At 36.3% G+C, this 18,365-nt stretch overlaps 2 protein-coding genes across 2 annotated transcripts; one reads left to right on the top strand and one right to left on the bottom strand.

The window, feature by feature from the left end:
• Window positions 1–6,122: 6,122 nt before the first annotated feature.
• On the bottom strand, window positions 6,123–8,317 carry LOC145635042 (protein FAR-RED IMPAIRED RESPONSE 1-like). The gene is made up of 2 exons (XM_081686341.1): window positions 7,762–8,317; window positions 6,123–7,447 (listed from the first exon to the last, which is right to left on the bottom strand). Exons 1-2 carry the CDS (start codon window positions 8,315–8,317, stop codon window positions 6,123–6,125), a joined length of 1,881 nt encoding a protein of 626 aa, XP_081542467.1.
• A 5,011-nt stretch (window positions 8,318–13,328) lies between these two features.
• On the top strand, window positions 13,329–14,397 carry LOC145635030 (uncharacterized). Its single transcript, XM_081686337.1, has 2 exons — window positions 13,329–13,865; window positions 13,963–14,397. Exons 1-2 carry the CDS (start codon window positions 13,329–13,331, stop codon window positions 14,395–14,397), a joined length of 972 nt encoding a protein of 323 aa, XP_081542463.1.
• The last annotated feature ends 3,968 nt before the right edge of the window (window positions 14,398–18,365 follow it).

Below are 18,365 nucleotides of genomic sequence, written 5' to 3'. Positions count from 1 at the left end.
GTCTTCGCTCCTCTGGTGGGTCTTCCCCTACCCCTACCCCTACCACCCAACCTTAGGGGACTTTTGTTCACGCTTGTGCTCTGTGCAACATTGGTATGTGCCCTTTCTTTGTTAATGTTTGCAATGGCTGCTGAAACATCATTCAACTGAACCTTTAAGCTGTTGCATATGAATTCATGGTGGTTTAACTGCTCTGTTAACATCTCCTCCTTCATTCTAAGGAACTGTAACTCTGAATATTTGGGTTGATCTATTTGTGATTGTTCCATTGGCTCCTTTCCTTTGTTCTGTTTCACCATTTTCGGAACAAATAAAGAGGTTAATAATTCTGATTCTCAGAGAAAGAGATTTTCGGAGAGAAGTTAATGAAATGGAGAGGAATGGAAGTTGAATATATATTGGGAGAGAGACGTTGAATAAATAAATAGTGGGAGGAGGAAGTTATTCAGTTATAAGATCATGAATATTGGGAGGGAGAAGTTGAATCGAATAAATAAATAGTGGGAGGAGGAAGTTATTCAGTTATAAGATCATGGGGTGACGTATAAACGCAACGCATAGGGCCTATGTATTTGGCATGCACAAAGGAAGGCAATTTGGAGTTTGGTGGTACATTTTTTCTTTTATTTTAGTATAGTGGTACATTTTGGTGTACTACTATACATGTATAATGTACCATTAAAGTATAAGTTATTTGAATAATATTTTTTATGTACTATTATGCAAGTAGTGGTACTTTTTGTCATCATATTTTTCACCTTTAGATTCCCCTTATTTACAAAAATGCCAATCTATGTCTCAATTAGGAACCTACAATTAGTAACATAACTTGGTACAATAGATAGAGTACTTCATTCTTACATAACTTGGTACACCATTAACCCATTTGCATTACCGTACTACCCAAATTACTTGATTTACGATTTGAAATACAATAAAACTGCAATTATTAAAATTGTAAGACCGATCCTAACGATGTTTATGTTTTGGTGCTCCAACACCTCCACCCTACGAACTACGCCCCCAATGTTGTTCGGTGGTCCGTCCTTGACAAGGTCGGAATCAACGGCCCATTCCCAAAAACCACAGTGTCGACATTTATAATATGGCCTTTTCGGGTTCATTTCGGACATCAAAATGCGGAATTCGACGAGGGTAGCATCTTCCCCGGAGCAGTTTCAGATTTTTGCAGAGATCCATGAGATGTCAGCAGATGCACAGGGTCGACGAATTACACGACTCCCCGAAGAGGCTGATGACATTGTTGACATAGCTTCTGGAGTACCACTTCGCAAGCTTCTAGCGTGAGATGGTGTATGAAAAGGGAATGGTCGGAGCTAGGAATTAAGGGTGAAATATGACTTGGAATCCCTTTGGTAGAAGGAAGAAGTATATATATAGGGGGGTAAATGATCAATACCACAAAGAGCGGGAAAGTTGTTCTTCATTGGCGCCTGATTTTGACTGGAACCCTAAATTTACCGAGCTCAATTTTGACTTTTACCATTCAGTACGGTACGGAAAATACAGTGGGACATTTATCCCTTTCATATGTACCCTTACGTGGACAATTCCATTATATGGTATATTAAGTCAGAACGTTTATACCATAAACACCATATCGTACTTAATGGTACAATAGTAATCGTTAAATGTACCACTAATTAAGTGGTTATGGTTAGGGTCATTGAGATTAGGGTGAATACAACATGTTTAGGGTATTATTAAGAGTAACCGTTAAATGTACCACTAACCGTTAAATGCGTGTGAACAGGTCATTTCAGAAATCGTGATACATTTTCCCAAAAAAAATAAAAAATTAAATAACATGAGTCATACAAAAGGTCAAGGTACTGAAAATGATATTGTACCGTTCAATGCATGGGAATCCCCTTAAGCTATGCAATGTATTGTTCACCACTTTTATTCTTAGTAGTACAACACACGCAAGTAACATATACCATTGAGCTTCCAGTGGTACATTTGTGCACGTAGTTGTACATTTATTAAGAATATTGGATTACGATTGACCTAGGTGTGTGTGAACAGTGTTTTCCAAAAAATTTATGATGAACCTTTAGAAATTCCACTGGGAAACAGAACAGCATTCAGTAGTACAAACTTTGACCCAATTAATGTAGACTAGACTTTGACCCACCCTTACCCTACTATAAATACACATCAAGTAGGGAGTGTACATTCACAATCTCAAAAAGTATCAACAAAGAGAAACCAAACAAAAGAAGAACAAATACCCTTTCATCCCTTCCCTTTAAAAAAAAAAAAGGTATCAAAAAATGTCGAGCTCAAGTGACTCATCTATGTACAGCGACTCCGAACTCGAGGAGTGCTCGGAGAAACCATACATTGCTCTTGTCCACGGCACCTGCAAGCTGCGTCAGACCGCGGCGGGCTTCAGGTGCCCTTTCTGCTTGGGCAAGAAGATCAGGTACTTCACGTACGTGTCTCTTCTCCAACATGCACACGGTATTGCTTACGGCTCCGATAAGCGGCCAGTGAAGGTGAGGGCAGCACACTTGGCGCTGGAGAAGTTTTTGCAGGTCAACGAAAGCACCTTCAACCCCCCTTCCCCCTCTAGGTAGTGTATGGGTTGGTGTTGTTGGATGTCGTCCTTGCTGCTGTTGTTCTTGGAGCCTTTTTTTAAAGAAAAATTATTTGTTTTTTCTGTTTTTTTTTTCAAGTAATGTAATGGTCCCTTATTAAATGGAATAAAAATTTGCATTTTGAACGTATTGTTACTACTGTTCCTATTTTAACACATTCAATCTTCAATACTTCTCAACCATGTTATCTTTACCAAAACACCACATATGGAGAAGAAATATGGTGGAATACTCAAGGTTTTTTTTGTGCACTTCACGATGTAAAGCACACTAACTCACTACTCAAAGGGCCTGCAATTTCTACCATTATATTAGACAGTGGTACAAAAAATCATATATTTTACACCATTAATACTGAAGTGGTACAATATAGAATTAAGTGGTACCCTAAACGTGTTTCCCTCTTAATGGTACCCTAACAAAATATCGGTGTACCATATCGTACAGAATGGTACGATACTGACCGTTAAATGTACCACTTGTTAAGTGGTTATGGTTAGGCTCATTGAGATTAGGGTGAATACAACATGTTTAGGGTATTATTTAGAGACCTTATTGCCCCTAAACATGTTTATAGGAGTAGGGTATAACATCGAAGCACTAAAATTGGATTCCGATAAGCGACAAGCATAGGGTGCGTACTAGCTGAATAACTACCTACACAAGGGTTGATGGAAGTGTATGTTGTCTTACAAAGTAACTCAATACAAGGATAAGATAGTGATTTCGATTCGTATTTGTTTCGATTTAAGGTAGACGTAACTCCATCCTCTACCGAACCACCAAGGACTCGTAACGCCATAATATATACTACATAAACCTCTAAACCATGGAATACTCAAGGTTTTTTTTGTGCACTTCACAATTTTAACCACACTAACTCACTACTCAAAGGGCCTGCAATTTCTACCATTTTATTAGACAGTGGTACAAAAAATCATATATTTTACACCATTAATACTGAAGTGGTACAATATAGAATCAAGTGGTACCCTAAACGTGTACCACTGGTTAATATAGAATTAGTGGGGTGAGAATGTGAGCTAAGTTTAAAAAAATATAGGAAGGGAACTAGTTTTGTGGGAGGGAAAAGTTAAATTTGAATATTTGATCCTATTTACCTTGTTACCGTGGTAATCCTACTACTGTAGGTGACGGCGTGACGCAATAGGTGCAGCACTAGGCCAGAGAACTGTCTTGTCAAAAGAAACACTAAATCGAATACAATGGTACATATATGTACCATTGATTAACTAACTTGTTTTATTTGTACCACTATATGGTCTTCATAGGTATCATTGTGACAAAGCTGAACTACCCAAGTGTGCACTCCCTCTTAATGTGAAGATCGAATTTCATATGGTGGAATACTCAAGGTTTTTTTGTGCACTTAACGATGTAAAGCACACTAACTCACTACTCAAAGGGCCTGCAATTTCTACCATTATATTAGACAGTGGTACAAAAAATCATATATTTTACACCATTAATACTGAAGTGGTACAATATAGAATCAAGTGGCACCCTAAACGTGTTTCCCTCTTAATGGTACCCTAACAAAATATCGGTGTACCATATTGTACAGAATGGTACGATACTGACCGGTACCACTTGTTAAGTGTTTATGGTTAGGCTCATTGAGATTAAGGTGAATAAAACATGTTTAGGGTATTATTTAGAGACTTTATTGCCCCTAAACATGTTTATAGGAGTAGGGTATAACAGCGAAGCACTAAAATTGGATTCCGATAAGCGACAAGCATAGGATGCGTACTAACTGAATAACTACCTACACAAGGGTTGATGGAAGTGTATGTTTTCTTACAAAGTAACTCAATACAAGGATAAGATAATGATTTCGATTCGTATATGTTTCGATTTAAGGTAGACGTAACTCCATCCTCTACCAAACCACCAAGGACTTGTAACGCCATAATATATACTACATAAACCTCTAAACCATGGAATACTCAAGGTTTTTTTTGTGCACTTCACAATTTTAACCACACTAACTCACTACTCAAAGGGCCTGCAATTTCTACCATTTTATTAGACAGTGGTACAAAAAATCATATATTTTACACCATTAATACTGAAGTGGTACAATATAGAATCAAGTGGTACCCTAAACGTGTACCACTGGTTAATATAGAATTAGTGGGGTGAGAATGTGAGCTAAGTTTAAAAAAATATAGGAAGGGAACTAGTTTTGTGGGAGGGAAAAGTTAAATTTGAATATTTGATCCTATTTACCTTGTTACCGTGGTAATCCTACTACTGTAGGTGACGGCGTGACGCAATAGGTGCAGCACTAGGCCAGAGAATTGTCTTGTCAAAAGAAACACTAAATCGAATACAATGGTACATATATGTACCATTGACTAACTAACTGGTTTATTTGTACCACTATATGGTCTTCATAGGTATCATTGTGACAAAGCTGAACTACCCAAGTGTGCAGTCCCTCTTAATGTGAAAGATAGAATTTCATTTGGTGGAACACACATACAAGTGCATTGAAGGACTCTCAGTGGTACAAATCATATGGTAACATGTACCACTATTAACAGATTAATAACCATTTGCATTACAACGGTACCTTTACTAGTGTTAATGGCATCCATTGTGTAAAAGCATATAAACTCGAATAGTAAAGGGATGATATATTGTACTAAGAGTTGATATATTAAGTCTATAATTGGATCAATACTACGAATAGTCTTTTTACTTTGTAAAGCATGTATTCCAAATGGTTGCCATTACAATTATGAAGATCCCTATAGACGGTATATGAATGATTATGCGCGGTACCCGTATGATATACGACCAACGAATAATCACTACATGAGTAAAAGAACCGCTTTTATATATGATATAAGACATTTAAAATCTTATATCACTACATGAATGCTTTCCATACATTTTAAATGTCTTTCCTTTCTTTGTCTACTATGGAATCCTAATTCACGTTACGTACCGCTATGCCTGCAGCGGAACAATCCTTTATTTGTTATGGTAAGTTATATAACTTAATTATACCACCTTGTTATGAACGGTACATCTTGTTGTCGATTCTTTTTTTTTTTTTTTGAAAGAAGTTGTCGATTCTTATATCACTACATGACTGCTTTCCACATTTTAAATGCCTTTCATTTCTTGTCCTTCGACATTTTAAGTGTCTTTCTTTTTTGTCCTACTATGGAATCCTACTTCAATCATGTTATTTTTGTTAGTCGCCATTGAATATATTGATATCATTAAACATAGAGTAGTACCCTTGGAACTACTAAGTGGTACTTTTATGTGTGCTCATTATAAGCAAAATAGATGCCAGTGGTACTTTTATGTGTACCAATTATATTCAAAATAGATGCCAGGGATACATTTTATATGCTACTAGTTGTGCTGTAAAATTGTACCAATTGCTAAATTGTACCGTTGTTACAGAGCAGCGCAAATAATATAGTTATACGTAGTAAAAAGTTTGAAAAGAATAGATTAATTGTGAATGGATCCAGATGTGCCAGGAGTGAGGCCAAGGAGAGAAGCAAACACTCCACCAGAGTGTCCTCCCCTAACCGTAGTAAAGTATCCTAACGACCCATCCAAATCCCTCATTTGTATTCCCCCGACATATCGAATATACTCACTGGTTCCTAATGATATGCTGGTTGGGGTCTGACCAGCTTTCTTCCGAGCATCATTTTTCGCCTTATTAGCAGCCCTTTCTTTTCCTTTCTTCTCTGTGCAGGACGGGTATCTAACACTTGTAGTGCGATGTGCTTTCTTCTTGGGTAAGGGTGGATCCTTAATCCTACCTGGGGCAGATCCTTTGTAGCTTCCTTGGTATCCACTAACTGGAGTAGTGTTGTTATTACGAATTCCTGATGCCACTGTCATTGGTGTGTTTGTCCCCTCAGGCCCCTTGTTCTGTGCCACAGAAGACGGCGTTCGGGCAACTCCATGTACACCTTCATCCTCACCAGGACCATTCTCATTCCCTCCTGCAAGCTGCCTTTTCGCAACCATTGCTAGAACTTCATCCACTCTCAGATCCATGAGCTGCAACATCTCTTTGACAGCCTGCACTGCCTCCTTACAAATGGAAGCCTTAGAGCAAATAGGTTCGTACGTCCCCATAAGATTGTGATAATTCCTCACTTCATCACTAGTCAATGGATCATGGTAAGCAACTTTTACTCGTGTCTGTTTCCGTTGTACGTCCTTCCTCCAACGACGGAGTACATACTTCTCAGGAACAACAGTTACTCCATTAAGGTCATACACAAGAATCATATGTCGACAAATGATCCCATGACACTCAAAGTGTTTACAGTCACATGCAACTTCATACGTACTACTATCATATACAACCCGGTAGCATCTACGAATCTTTGTCACTTCATCCTTCTTCGTATTTTTAGGCTTGATCCAAACACGGTCTTCGACAATAAACTCAATTAGATTAGTACCAATTTCATACTGATCTAGGGGACGAACATACAACATCTTCTTGCACTGTCCCTGCACTTCTTTGAATTTTGCATCCGTATAGCATTTTTGAAACAACACCTCCGCTGGGAAGTCAGTCACTAAATGCCTCACATACCGTTGTGTGTTCGAGTCTGCCATTCTTTCGGCCTCGGCCCTAACTGTCATAGCATCGCAATACCGAATAACAAACTTAGACAACGTTGTCTGCTTGTCAACATACCCTTTAAAAAAATGATTGAAACTCTCTGAACGTTGAGTCGTTTTCATCCCAGCCCAGAATAAATGTTTCAAATACGCGGGAATCCACATTACTCGTTCCTCATAGAGCCCTATTCAATATAACTGCAATTATTAGTTTCATCCAATATACACTAGTTTACGACAAATACTAAGTGACACAAACAAAGACAGCTACAAAAGCTTCTGCTACCTGTACGTACTAATTGCAGTGGTACATTAAAATTGTTAGTGGCAAAACAAAAATAACCATTGGAACAATGCTACTACTTAGTGGTACATAACGCACAGACCAATATATTTACTCAAATATTCAGATCATCAACACCCCAAAAACACATACAAAATCATGAGTAACTTTACTAAGAAACGATAAAGTATAAACCATTGAGTGGAAGAAACTAACCCTCTAGCCAAGCATTGTCTTGTAGCTCGTAATGCTGAATTGCATCACACCATCGAGCTTCAAATTCATCAGCATCTAAACTACCGTATATGAGGCTATCAAAGTCACCCTTTAAAACTTCGTAATCATCATCACGCTTCACATACTTACCAAATTTCTGCAGGATGTGCCATATGCACCACCTATGGGTCGTTTCAGCCATTGTACAATGCACAACTTTCCTAATTGCCGTTTCTTGATCCGTCAGAATAGCTGTAGGGGCTTTACCGCCCATACAATGCAGCCATGTCCTCATCACCCATTCATACGTTTCTGCTGTCTCTCGAGAGATCAATGCACAACCAAACAATATACTCTGTCCGTGGTGATTCACACCAAAAAATACAGCAAAGGGAAAATGGAATTTGTTAGTCAAGTACGTACTATCAAAACAGACAACATCGCCAAACTCCTCATAGGCAGCTCTGCTCCTCGCATCCACCCATACAACATCTTGTAAGGAACCATCCTTCCCAAACCTACACAGATGGAAAAAATTTTGATTATCTGCACTCATTTTGTTGAAGTACTCAATCATCCCATTTGCATCACCCTCGGTAAGCTCCAGCCTCTTTTCTCCTCCTCAGCCACCGCATTCGTCAAGTCTTTTTGAGTAAAAGTCAACTGATCCACTCCATTCACCTGCCTACCAAAACAACCGTACATCTGGGAAACCTTCACCCTTGACTTCTTCGCAGAAACCACCTGTTTCACCAAGTGCTTATGTTTGGTAACCAAATCGTGCTTCCTGTACATGGAAACATCCTTGGACTTTCCCGGTGTAACTGGATGACCAGTGTGCTCCAAGTTCACACACTTGCATACAACTCCACCTCACATCCACACCTTTTTGTTTTCCTTTGTACAACTGTCTCCTCGTCCTAAATCAAACCTTCCTTCAGTGGATCAACTTTACGCTTCCTAGAAGGTCTTCCGTAGCAGTCACAGGTCCACTTAGCATTCCTCCGCTGCTTACAACACTTTCCAGTACCCAATTCCTTCTTCACCTTCACCCATCCAGAAGCAGCCTTCACTATTCCAAACCCCTTTTTCCTAGCATAGCTCCAGAAGTAAGTATCTAACTCATCCCAATTACCAAATACCATGCCCAAAATTGGGGGTGGTATTTCCTCTTCAACACCGAACACAGTTTGCACCATTTGCCTGCCCTTCTTTGGTGTTGTGAACCCTTCACCATCAACTACGTTTTCACCATGAACTGACTCATAATCTGACCCCAGATTTTCTCCACCATGAACTGACTCATAATCTGACCCCTGATTTTCTCCATCATCTCCTTCTCCCATTTCATTCTCCTCCTCCTCCTCCTCCTCATCCCATTCTATAAATCCATCCTCACTCCCTAACCCCTCATCATACACATATACATCATCCTCACTATCATCTCCAACTGTCTCAAAACCAACCTACAACACATATACATCCACATCTCATTGTAGTGGATCATTATAGAACCAAAAAAGACAATATAACCAACAAAAATATCATGCATTCTGCCCATATTTGAAATCACACAACCCACAAAACCAAAATTTTAGAACAAATACCATCACAAAATACATAAAAAAGGAAAAATCAACATTAATATACATCTACTCCATCAATTGAAACTACATTAGCCTACCATCAATTACAAACAACAACAACAAAAAAAATTACAATTGAAAAACAAACTAACCCCTACTCCAAATTCATTACCCACATTACAATATACACAATACTTACTCAGTTAAATACTACCCCTACCAATAACCCCCAGCATGATTACTCAATTTCAAAATACTCAATACAAACCCTAACCTCTCCTTACCCAAGCTTTACTTTTTAAATTTCACAATTGCTTTCATTCATTACCCCATTCTCGCTAAGAAACTAACAACAACGCTTTAGAATACATAACTTACCATCTCAGAGTCGAATCTCAGCTCCCTTGCGCAACCATGCCCATCTTCTCCATCTTCCCGAATTGCTTCCGCCAGATCGACACCCAAAATATCTTCTACCCGATTTCTCATTCTACTAATCCACTGATGCACTTACGAATTCACAATTTGACAAAAAAAAATTTGGCTTGCTGAGCTACATTCTTCGTCTCCATTGATGAAGAGCTTCCATTTTTTTTTTTTAATAAAATTAACTGACATGCAAGTCATTTTTACCTTAGTGAAAATGTTTTCCCGCTTCTTCTTTTCACTCCCTGATAAGTGCATAATATATCGTATTTTTAGTCCATAATATTAGTCTCATAGCCTCGTTATTTTAGTTAATTTATGAAATTATCGATTTTAATTATTTTAGATTCTATTTTATTTAGTATTTTATTTTATAGTTATTTTTATGAATAATTGGCACTTAAAATTATGTTGTGTGTATTTGGTAGGAAAACAAGAGGGAAATAAGTGGGCCAAGATTATACAAGTAAAGATATTAAAGCCCACTTGTATCAAAAGCCACTTGCAACCACAACATCAAGAAGGAAATAAGTGGATTTGTAAACATAAGCCACTTATTGAAGCCCACAAGCAAATGGTTTCCTGAACAAGCACGTGATTAAGAGCCAAAGCAAAAGAAAAGAAAAAAAATAAAAGATAAGAAGAAGAGGAAAAGGGGTGTGAATATTAACCAGAACAAGACCCCAAACTACCATCATCTTCCTTAATCAAAGAAGATCAATACTACCTCCGAAATTCAAGCAAAGATGAATCTCTATCTTTGTTCTCAATTCTATCTCTTTGATCCGTGAAAACCTAGGTTGTTTTTACTTATAAAAACCCCCCAATTATTCCTTCTCAACACACACAACTTGACCAGAAAATATTATCCGAGTGAGATAGTTCGAGTGACTCATAATTGGGCAATTGGAGTAGAGAAGATAGCCATTGGAGGAGGGCTTAGTCTCGAGTCTGAGGTAGAACGAGAACGACGACAATTCGCGGGGTCGAATTCGGGTCTTGTACGGTTGTTCTTGGGAGTATAGTTCATAAGTCTTCTTACTCAATTGTTCCATTTACTGTTATTTTGGATTGTCTTTGCTAAGATTGACTAATTACTTTTATTGGATTATTGGTGTGATGATTTGATTATTGATTTTATAATCTATTTGCATGGTTTATTTCAATTTACGGCTATTTGAATTTGCTAGGTATTAATTATTAATTTTGCAGTTCAGCTATGATTGTTATCTTTCTATTGTTGGATTGTAGAGTATTGCCATCTATATGGTTTAGCTTAGTTTAAATTGTATAGAAAAGTAGTCCCTAATTTTAAATCGAGTCTGCGATTATGGTTTGGTTTAAGTTAGAGAGCAATTTCAATCTAAATAATCAGACATTTATGTGATCGGATTAGTTAGGACTAATGAGGTCTCCTAGATATTAATGATGCCAAGACTAATTCATGCAAGTTGCGACCATATTTGTGTTAATTAGATTGGTTTAGAGTCAATTTCGGCTTAGTTCAAAATTGGTTTAAAATAAGGGAAGACAGGGAGTCTTTGTTATTAAAGTCTCTACGGTTAGTCTAGTAATTAAATTGATTAATTATGCGAGTCCGGTTTATTATAATCACCAATAGTTTAATTTGAGTAAATGTTATTAATGGAGTTGGTTAAGTATGTCGTCGATTGTATATAGTAGTTTAAATTCTATTTTTTTCATTATAGTACTAGTTGATTATTATCATTTAAACCCCCCCATCACATGTAAATAGTGTAAATAGTTATTGTATTTTACGAGTTACTCGAGTATAGTAGATTAACAATCTCTCCGTGGGATCGACCCTTTCTTGTCCTTTTTACTACTTGTAAATATTTTTGAAGGTCTAGTTAGGTAAATAAATTATTAATTTAATACGGTAAACGACACGTATCAAATTTTGGCGTCGTTGCCGGGGAGATATGTTTAATTTTCTTAATACTCGTCAACTCCGTTATTGTTGTTTAATTATTAATGCATGTAGTATTCTATTAGTTATTTCCTACTTAACTCTAGGAGTATGGATTATATACACGTAGGCTTGCTTTTGTATGTGCCTAAATGTGGATAGTTAGTTTGCTTTACTGTAGTTGCTTGCAAACTATAGCTGTACAAATCGTTTAGACATATATTGCTTGACTAACTAGTATGGATATAAGTACCCTTGTAAGCTTTCTGTTTTGATCTTAATATAAATATTATTTTGATCTAACAGTACTTATATATATAACGCTTAGTCCATTGAATCAATAATAATGACTATATTAGTAATAGCATGAAACCAGATTTTTGAACTTTGAATATATAAATAAACTTAATTATATGATAGATTGGTTATAATGAGTTTTTTGCTTGTTTCTTGGTACCGTTTTTGCAAGTTTCATTCTTGTTTAACACAATCTGATTAGTGAGCTTAAACAATCTGGTATATGCTATGGATTTTTCTTTTTTTTTTTTATGCATATGTGTTAAGTACTAATGAGTGAACATGGACGATGGAAATTGGGTAGCATGTTATCATGATTATATAGAATATGCTTGTTTTTAGACCCAAATTTTTGCAAGTTTTATTAATTGGATGTTGTCTAATTATGTTTGTTTGAGCCTAATTACGATAGGACTTGCTTAATCCTCTTTAATATAACTTGTAAAGTCTGATTGACATATTGTAACTGATCCTATTAATTTATTTATTTTCTTCACCGGAATAATTGCATACTAGCAACTTATGTTCAGCTTTTGCTTTAAGTACTCACATAACTAATTTTTGCAAGTATTAATCTTGTTTATGTAATATGCCAGAACCATTAGAACTTAATTATGAATGTTAAAACGTGTATAATTGCTTCCTGGCAGAAACTGTATGAGGAGTTAGTTCCCTTTTATGTGTCATTATGTGAATTATTTTTGACATATGAAGTGCATTAAATAGCATAGATTAGAGCTTGCTTGTTTTTAGTCTGAGTTATTGCAAATCTGGTCTAATAACCGATTTTCGAATAGAAATAAACTGAAACAAATATGCTAAAATCCCTGGCAGAATAAATTTAAATGAATATTGTCTGTCTAAATGTTGTTTTAATGCTACTGTGTTAACAATAAGCTGAAAATCTGAAATGCATTATTTAGTTAACATTCTGGCAGCATAATATACTCATTATGTACTTGTTTTATGAAATATTTTTCAGGTGCATGTACGCATACGATAAAGAAGCAAGACTTCACCGCATAAGAGCGTACATAGACTTGTTAAACGAAGCAAAACCAGAGGAGCTTCTTCATATTTTCAGTGCTGAACCAGCACTTGAAATAGAAGATCCGTTGCCGATCAAATACAACAACATGGCAGAAAAAACATTGAAAGAACTGGGAGCCCCTAAAACAGGAGAAGACCCTCTTTGCATTGTTTTTCCATAACTAGAGAATCCCCTCAAACTGAATTCAGGTTTCCTTAATCTTCTCCCTAAATTCTATGGGAACGCAGGTGAGAATCCTTATAGACATTTAAAAGAGTTTAAAGTTTTATGTTCTTCTATGAATCCCGAAGGAATAGAACAGGAACATATTAGATTGCATGCTTTTCCTTTTTCTTTGCAAGATCCTGCTAAAGAGTGGTTATATGAGCAACTTCCATCTAGTTCCATTAATTCTTGGGCAGAACTGGAAAAAGTTTTTCTTGAAAGATTCTTTCTTGCAAGTCGTATAGGTTCTATTAGGAAGGAAATTTGTGGAATTAGACAGAATAATAATGAGTCTTTATATGAGTACTGGCAACGTTTTAATAGGCTTTGTTCATCTTGTCCACAACACCAAATAAGTGATCAATTGTTAATTCAATACTTTTATGAGGGTTTGTTACCTAATGATAGAGGTATGATAGATGCATCTAGTGGGGGTGCATTAGTTGATAAAACCCCTACTGAAGCTAGAAAATTAATCTCTAATATGGCTCAGAATACACAGCAGTTTAGCACTAGAAATGATGTTAAAAGAGTAAATGAAATTGATATAAGTGGCATTCATAATCAATTGCAAGAAAATTCTCAACAAATTGCTACTTTGACTACTCTTGTTTCTAAAATTGCTAGTAATATATGAGTCTAAATCCAGAGTTTGTGGTGTTTGTTCTGATTTTTCTCATGCTACTTATGAATGTCCTACTTTACAGAGTGAAGATGTTAATGCCTTAGGAGGTTTTTCTAGTCAACAAAATAGAAAGTATGATCCTTTCTCACAAACTTATAATGAAGGTTGGAAAGACCACCCTAATCTAAGGTATGGAAATAGACCACAATTTCAACAGTTTAATCAATTTAAGCAACATGGTCAACAAAACCCATCACATAAACCTGCTAGCCCTTCATTAGAAGACTTGGTGAAACAGTTAGCAAACCAAATAGGACAGGTTCATGATCAAGGTGTTGAATATCAAAAGAAAACTGACATTCACCTACATCACATAGACACTCAAATAGGTCAAATAAGCACTACTATGAGTAATTTGGAATCTCAACTCTCGAATAGACTTCCTTCTCAAACACTTGCCAATCCAAATGAACATGCTAAAGCTGTAACACTTAGGAGTGGTAAAGAGTTAGCATAACCTAAAATGAAGAATAGAGCTGTAGAGAAAGAAGTAGAAGTCAGACCTAAAGATGTAGTTAGTGAGAGTAAGGAAAAACATGATAAAGAGAGCGAGAAAGAACCTGTAGGGAAGAGTAATTCTGATGTGAATTTTGATGTTTCTCGTTTTAAAGATGTTCCCCCTTTCCCCTCTCGTTTTGCTAAGTCTAGGAAAGAAGCTATGGATAATGAAATTCTAGAGACTTTTAGGAAGTTGAAGTTAATATTCCTCTTCTTGATGCTATTAAGCAGGTACCACGCTATGCAAAGTTTCTTAAGGAACTTTGTACTAATAAGAGACAATTTCGCCCTTCTGAAAAGGTAAATATGGGGGAAAATATTTCAGCTGTAATTCAAAAGAAACTTCCCCCTAAATGTAAGGATCCTGGCATGTTTTCTATTCCATGTAAGATTGGAAATTCTATTTTTGAAAGATGCATGTTAGACTTAGGTGCTTCAATCAATGTCATGCCTAAATCTGTATATGATACCTTGAATGTGGGTCCTTTATCTAAGACTAATGTTGTTATCCAACTAGCTGATAGATCTAATGCATTTCCCATGGGAGTTTTAGAAGATGTGCTTGTTCAAGTGAATGAATTAGTTTTTCCTGGTGATTTTTATGTGCTTGATATGGGTGATAGATCTGATAGTGTTCCTTTGTTGTTGGGACGACCTTTTCTAAAGACTTCCAAGACTAAAATTGATGTTCATGAAGGTAATTTGACAATGGAATTTGATGGAGAACTGATAAAATTCAACATATTTGATGCTATGAAATACCCTAATGATGTCAATAATGTTAGTTCTATAGATTCTTTTGATGCATGTGATTGGATGGCTCAGGATGTCTTTGATGAGTGGTGTGAAAATTTGTTTGAAAATGGTGTTTTTAGTGATATTGAAAAAACAGAATTGGTTGATTCTTTTGTAGCATCGTCTGATGTGATTGAGTCTGATGTTTCTAATGGATGCGAAAAATCTTTACCCTCTGTTGTGCCTAAATTGATTCCTTCTATTGTTAAGCCACCTGAATTAGAATTGAAGCCCCTTCCCTCTAATCTGAAGTATGCTTATTTGGGTGATAATGAGACTCTACCTGTGATTATTTCAAGTTCTTTAAATGAATCTCAAGAGACTAGGTTATTGAATTTGCTTAAAAATCATAAGGAAGCCTTAGGATGGACTTTAGCCGACATAAAAGGCATTAGCCCCGCTATGTGCATGCATAAAATTTTTCTTGAAAAAGATGCTAAACCAACTAGAGAGGCTCAACGTAGGTTAAATCCTTCAATGATGGAAGTAGTTAAAAAGGAAATTCTTAAGTGGTTAGATGCAGGAGTGATTTACCCTATTTCTAATTCCCAATGGGTAAGTCCAATTCATGTGGTACCTAAAAAGAGTGGAATAACTGTTGTAGAAAATAATGAAGGAGAACTTGTTCCTTCTAGAGTTTCTAATGGATGGAGAGTTTGTATTGACTATAGAAAGCTTAATCAAGCTACTAGAAAAGATCATTTTCCCCTTCCATTTATTGATCAGATGTTAGAAAAACTTGCTGGACAATCTTTTTTCTGTTTTCTTGATGGTTATTCTGGTTACACGCAAGTACCCATTGCTCCTGAAGATCAAGATAAAACCACTTTTACTTGTCCTTTTGGTACATTTGCTTTTAGAAGAATGCCTTTTGGTTTATGTAATGCTCCTGGAACATTTCAAAGATGCATGATGAGTATATTTTCTGATTTGATTCAACAAGATATGGAAGTGTTTATGGATGATTTTACTGTGTTTGGTGATTCATTTGATAGATGTCTTCATGCTTTATCTCAAGTTTTGAAAAGATGTGTTGAGACTAACCTTGTTTTGAATTTTGAAAAATGTCATTCTATGGTTGAACAAGGAGTAGTTCTTGGTCATATTGTTAGTGCAAAAGGTTTAGAGGTTGATAAAGCGAAAATTGATATCATTAGTTCTTTGCCATATCCTACATGTGTTCGTGAAGTTAGATCATTTTTAGGACATGCTGGCTTTTATAGACGCTTTATTAAGAATTTCTCCAAGATTGCTTCACCTTTATGTGCTTTGCTTGCTAAAGATGTTGTCTTTAACTTTAATGATGAATGCAAAAAGGCTTTTGATGATTTAAAAGACAAATTGACAAGTGCTCCTGTGATTAGACCCCCGGATTGGTCTTTGCCTTTTGAAATTATGTGTGATGCTAGTAATAAGGCAGTAGGAGCAGTTTTAGGTCAAAAGAAAGATAAAGAGTCTTATGTGATCCATTATGCTTCTAAATCACTTGATTATGCCCAATGCAATTACACTGTAACTGAAAAAGAGATGTATGCTGTTGTTTTTTATTTAGAGAAGTTTAGGCCCTACTTACTTGGCACTCGTGTGATTGTTTATTCTGATCATGCAGCCCTTAAGTATTTGTTAAAGAAGAGTCACTCAACGCCTAAGTTGCTTAAGTGGATGCTTCTATTACAGGAATTTAATGTGGAAATTAGAGATAGGAAAGGTGTTGAAAATCCAGTTGCTGACCATCTAAGTAGAATTGTACCCAGAGAGGATTGGCCTTTAATAACTGAGTTTTTTCCTGATGAGCAGCTTGCATCTTTATATAGTGTTGACACTCCTTGGTATGCTGATATTGTTAACTATCTAGTGACTGGAACATTTCCCCATGCACTCACTAAAGCTCAAAAGAATAAGATTATATCTGATTCTAAATATTATATGTGGGATGATCCATATTTATGGAAATCATGTTCTGACCAAATGATTAAGAGATGTGTAGACAAACCTGAATACGCCTCTATTCTTACTTTTTGTCATAATTTTGAAAGTGGAGGACATTTTGGTCCTCAGAGGACTGCTCATAAGGTACTTGAATGTGGTTTATATTGGCCTACTATTTACAAAGATGCATATTTGTTTTGTAAATCTTGTGAACGTTGCCAAAAGACTGGAAGTCTGTCTAAAAGAAATGAAATGCCTCAATCTGGTATCCTTATTTGTGAAATATTTGATGTGTGGGGTATAGATTTTATGGGCCCCTTTCCTTCTTCTTTTGGTAAAGTTTATATCATTCTTGCTGTCGATTATGTATCTAAATGGGTAGAGGCAAAGGCTGTGATAACTGATGATGCTAAAACTGTTGTTAAGTTTGTTAAGAGTCATATTTTTAATAGATTTGGCATGCCTAAGGCCATCACAAGTGATAGAGGGACTCATTTTTGCAACAAAACCTTTGGTGCTCTTTTGGAGAAATATCATGTAACCCATAGAGTTGCTACTGCATACCATCCTCAAACCAATTGGCAGGCTGAGGTTTCTAACAGGGAAATAAAATCAATTCTTGAGAAAATGGTTAATCCTAATAGGAAAGATTGGAGTCTTCGATTAGGTGATGCATTGTGGGCATACAGAACTGCATATAAAACTCCTTTAGATATGTCTCCATTTAGACTTGTTTTTGGTAAAGCATGCCACTTGCCTGTGGAAATTGAGCATAAGTCCTTTTGGGCAGTAAAGCAATGTAATTTAGACTATGACCTTGTTGGAAAAGAGAGGAAATTACAGTTGCTTGAACTGGAAGAATTGAGGTTAGAGGCATATGAAAATGCCAAAATCTATAAAGACAAAACCAAAGCCTTCCATGATAAGAACATAGCTAGGAAATCATTTCAGGTTGGGCAAAAAGTTCTTCTTTTTAATGCTCGGTTGAAATTATTTCCAGGAAAATTGCAAACTAGATGGCTTGGCCCCTTTACTGTTACTAATGTTTTTCCTCATGGTGCAGTAGAAATCAAGGATTTTAATACTAACAAAGTTTTCAAGGTTAATGGTCACAGGTTAAAACCATTCTATGACCAAGCTTATGTGACCATGATTGAAGACTTATTCTTCGAACAAGCATGAAGGGAAGAATGTCGAGCCAAC

This window comes from Chenopodium album, chromosome 1, assembly GCF_948465745.1.
Source record: "Chenopodium album chromosome 1, dcCheAlbu1.1, whole genome shotgun sequence".
Classification (NCBI taxonomy): Eukaryota; Viridiplantae; Streptophyta; class Magnoliopsida; order Caryophyllales; family Amaranthaceae; genus Chenopodium; species Chenopodium album.
Note: the sequence above shows the minus strand (reverse complement) of the source record. Positions and strands in the feature narration are given on the sequence as shown.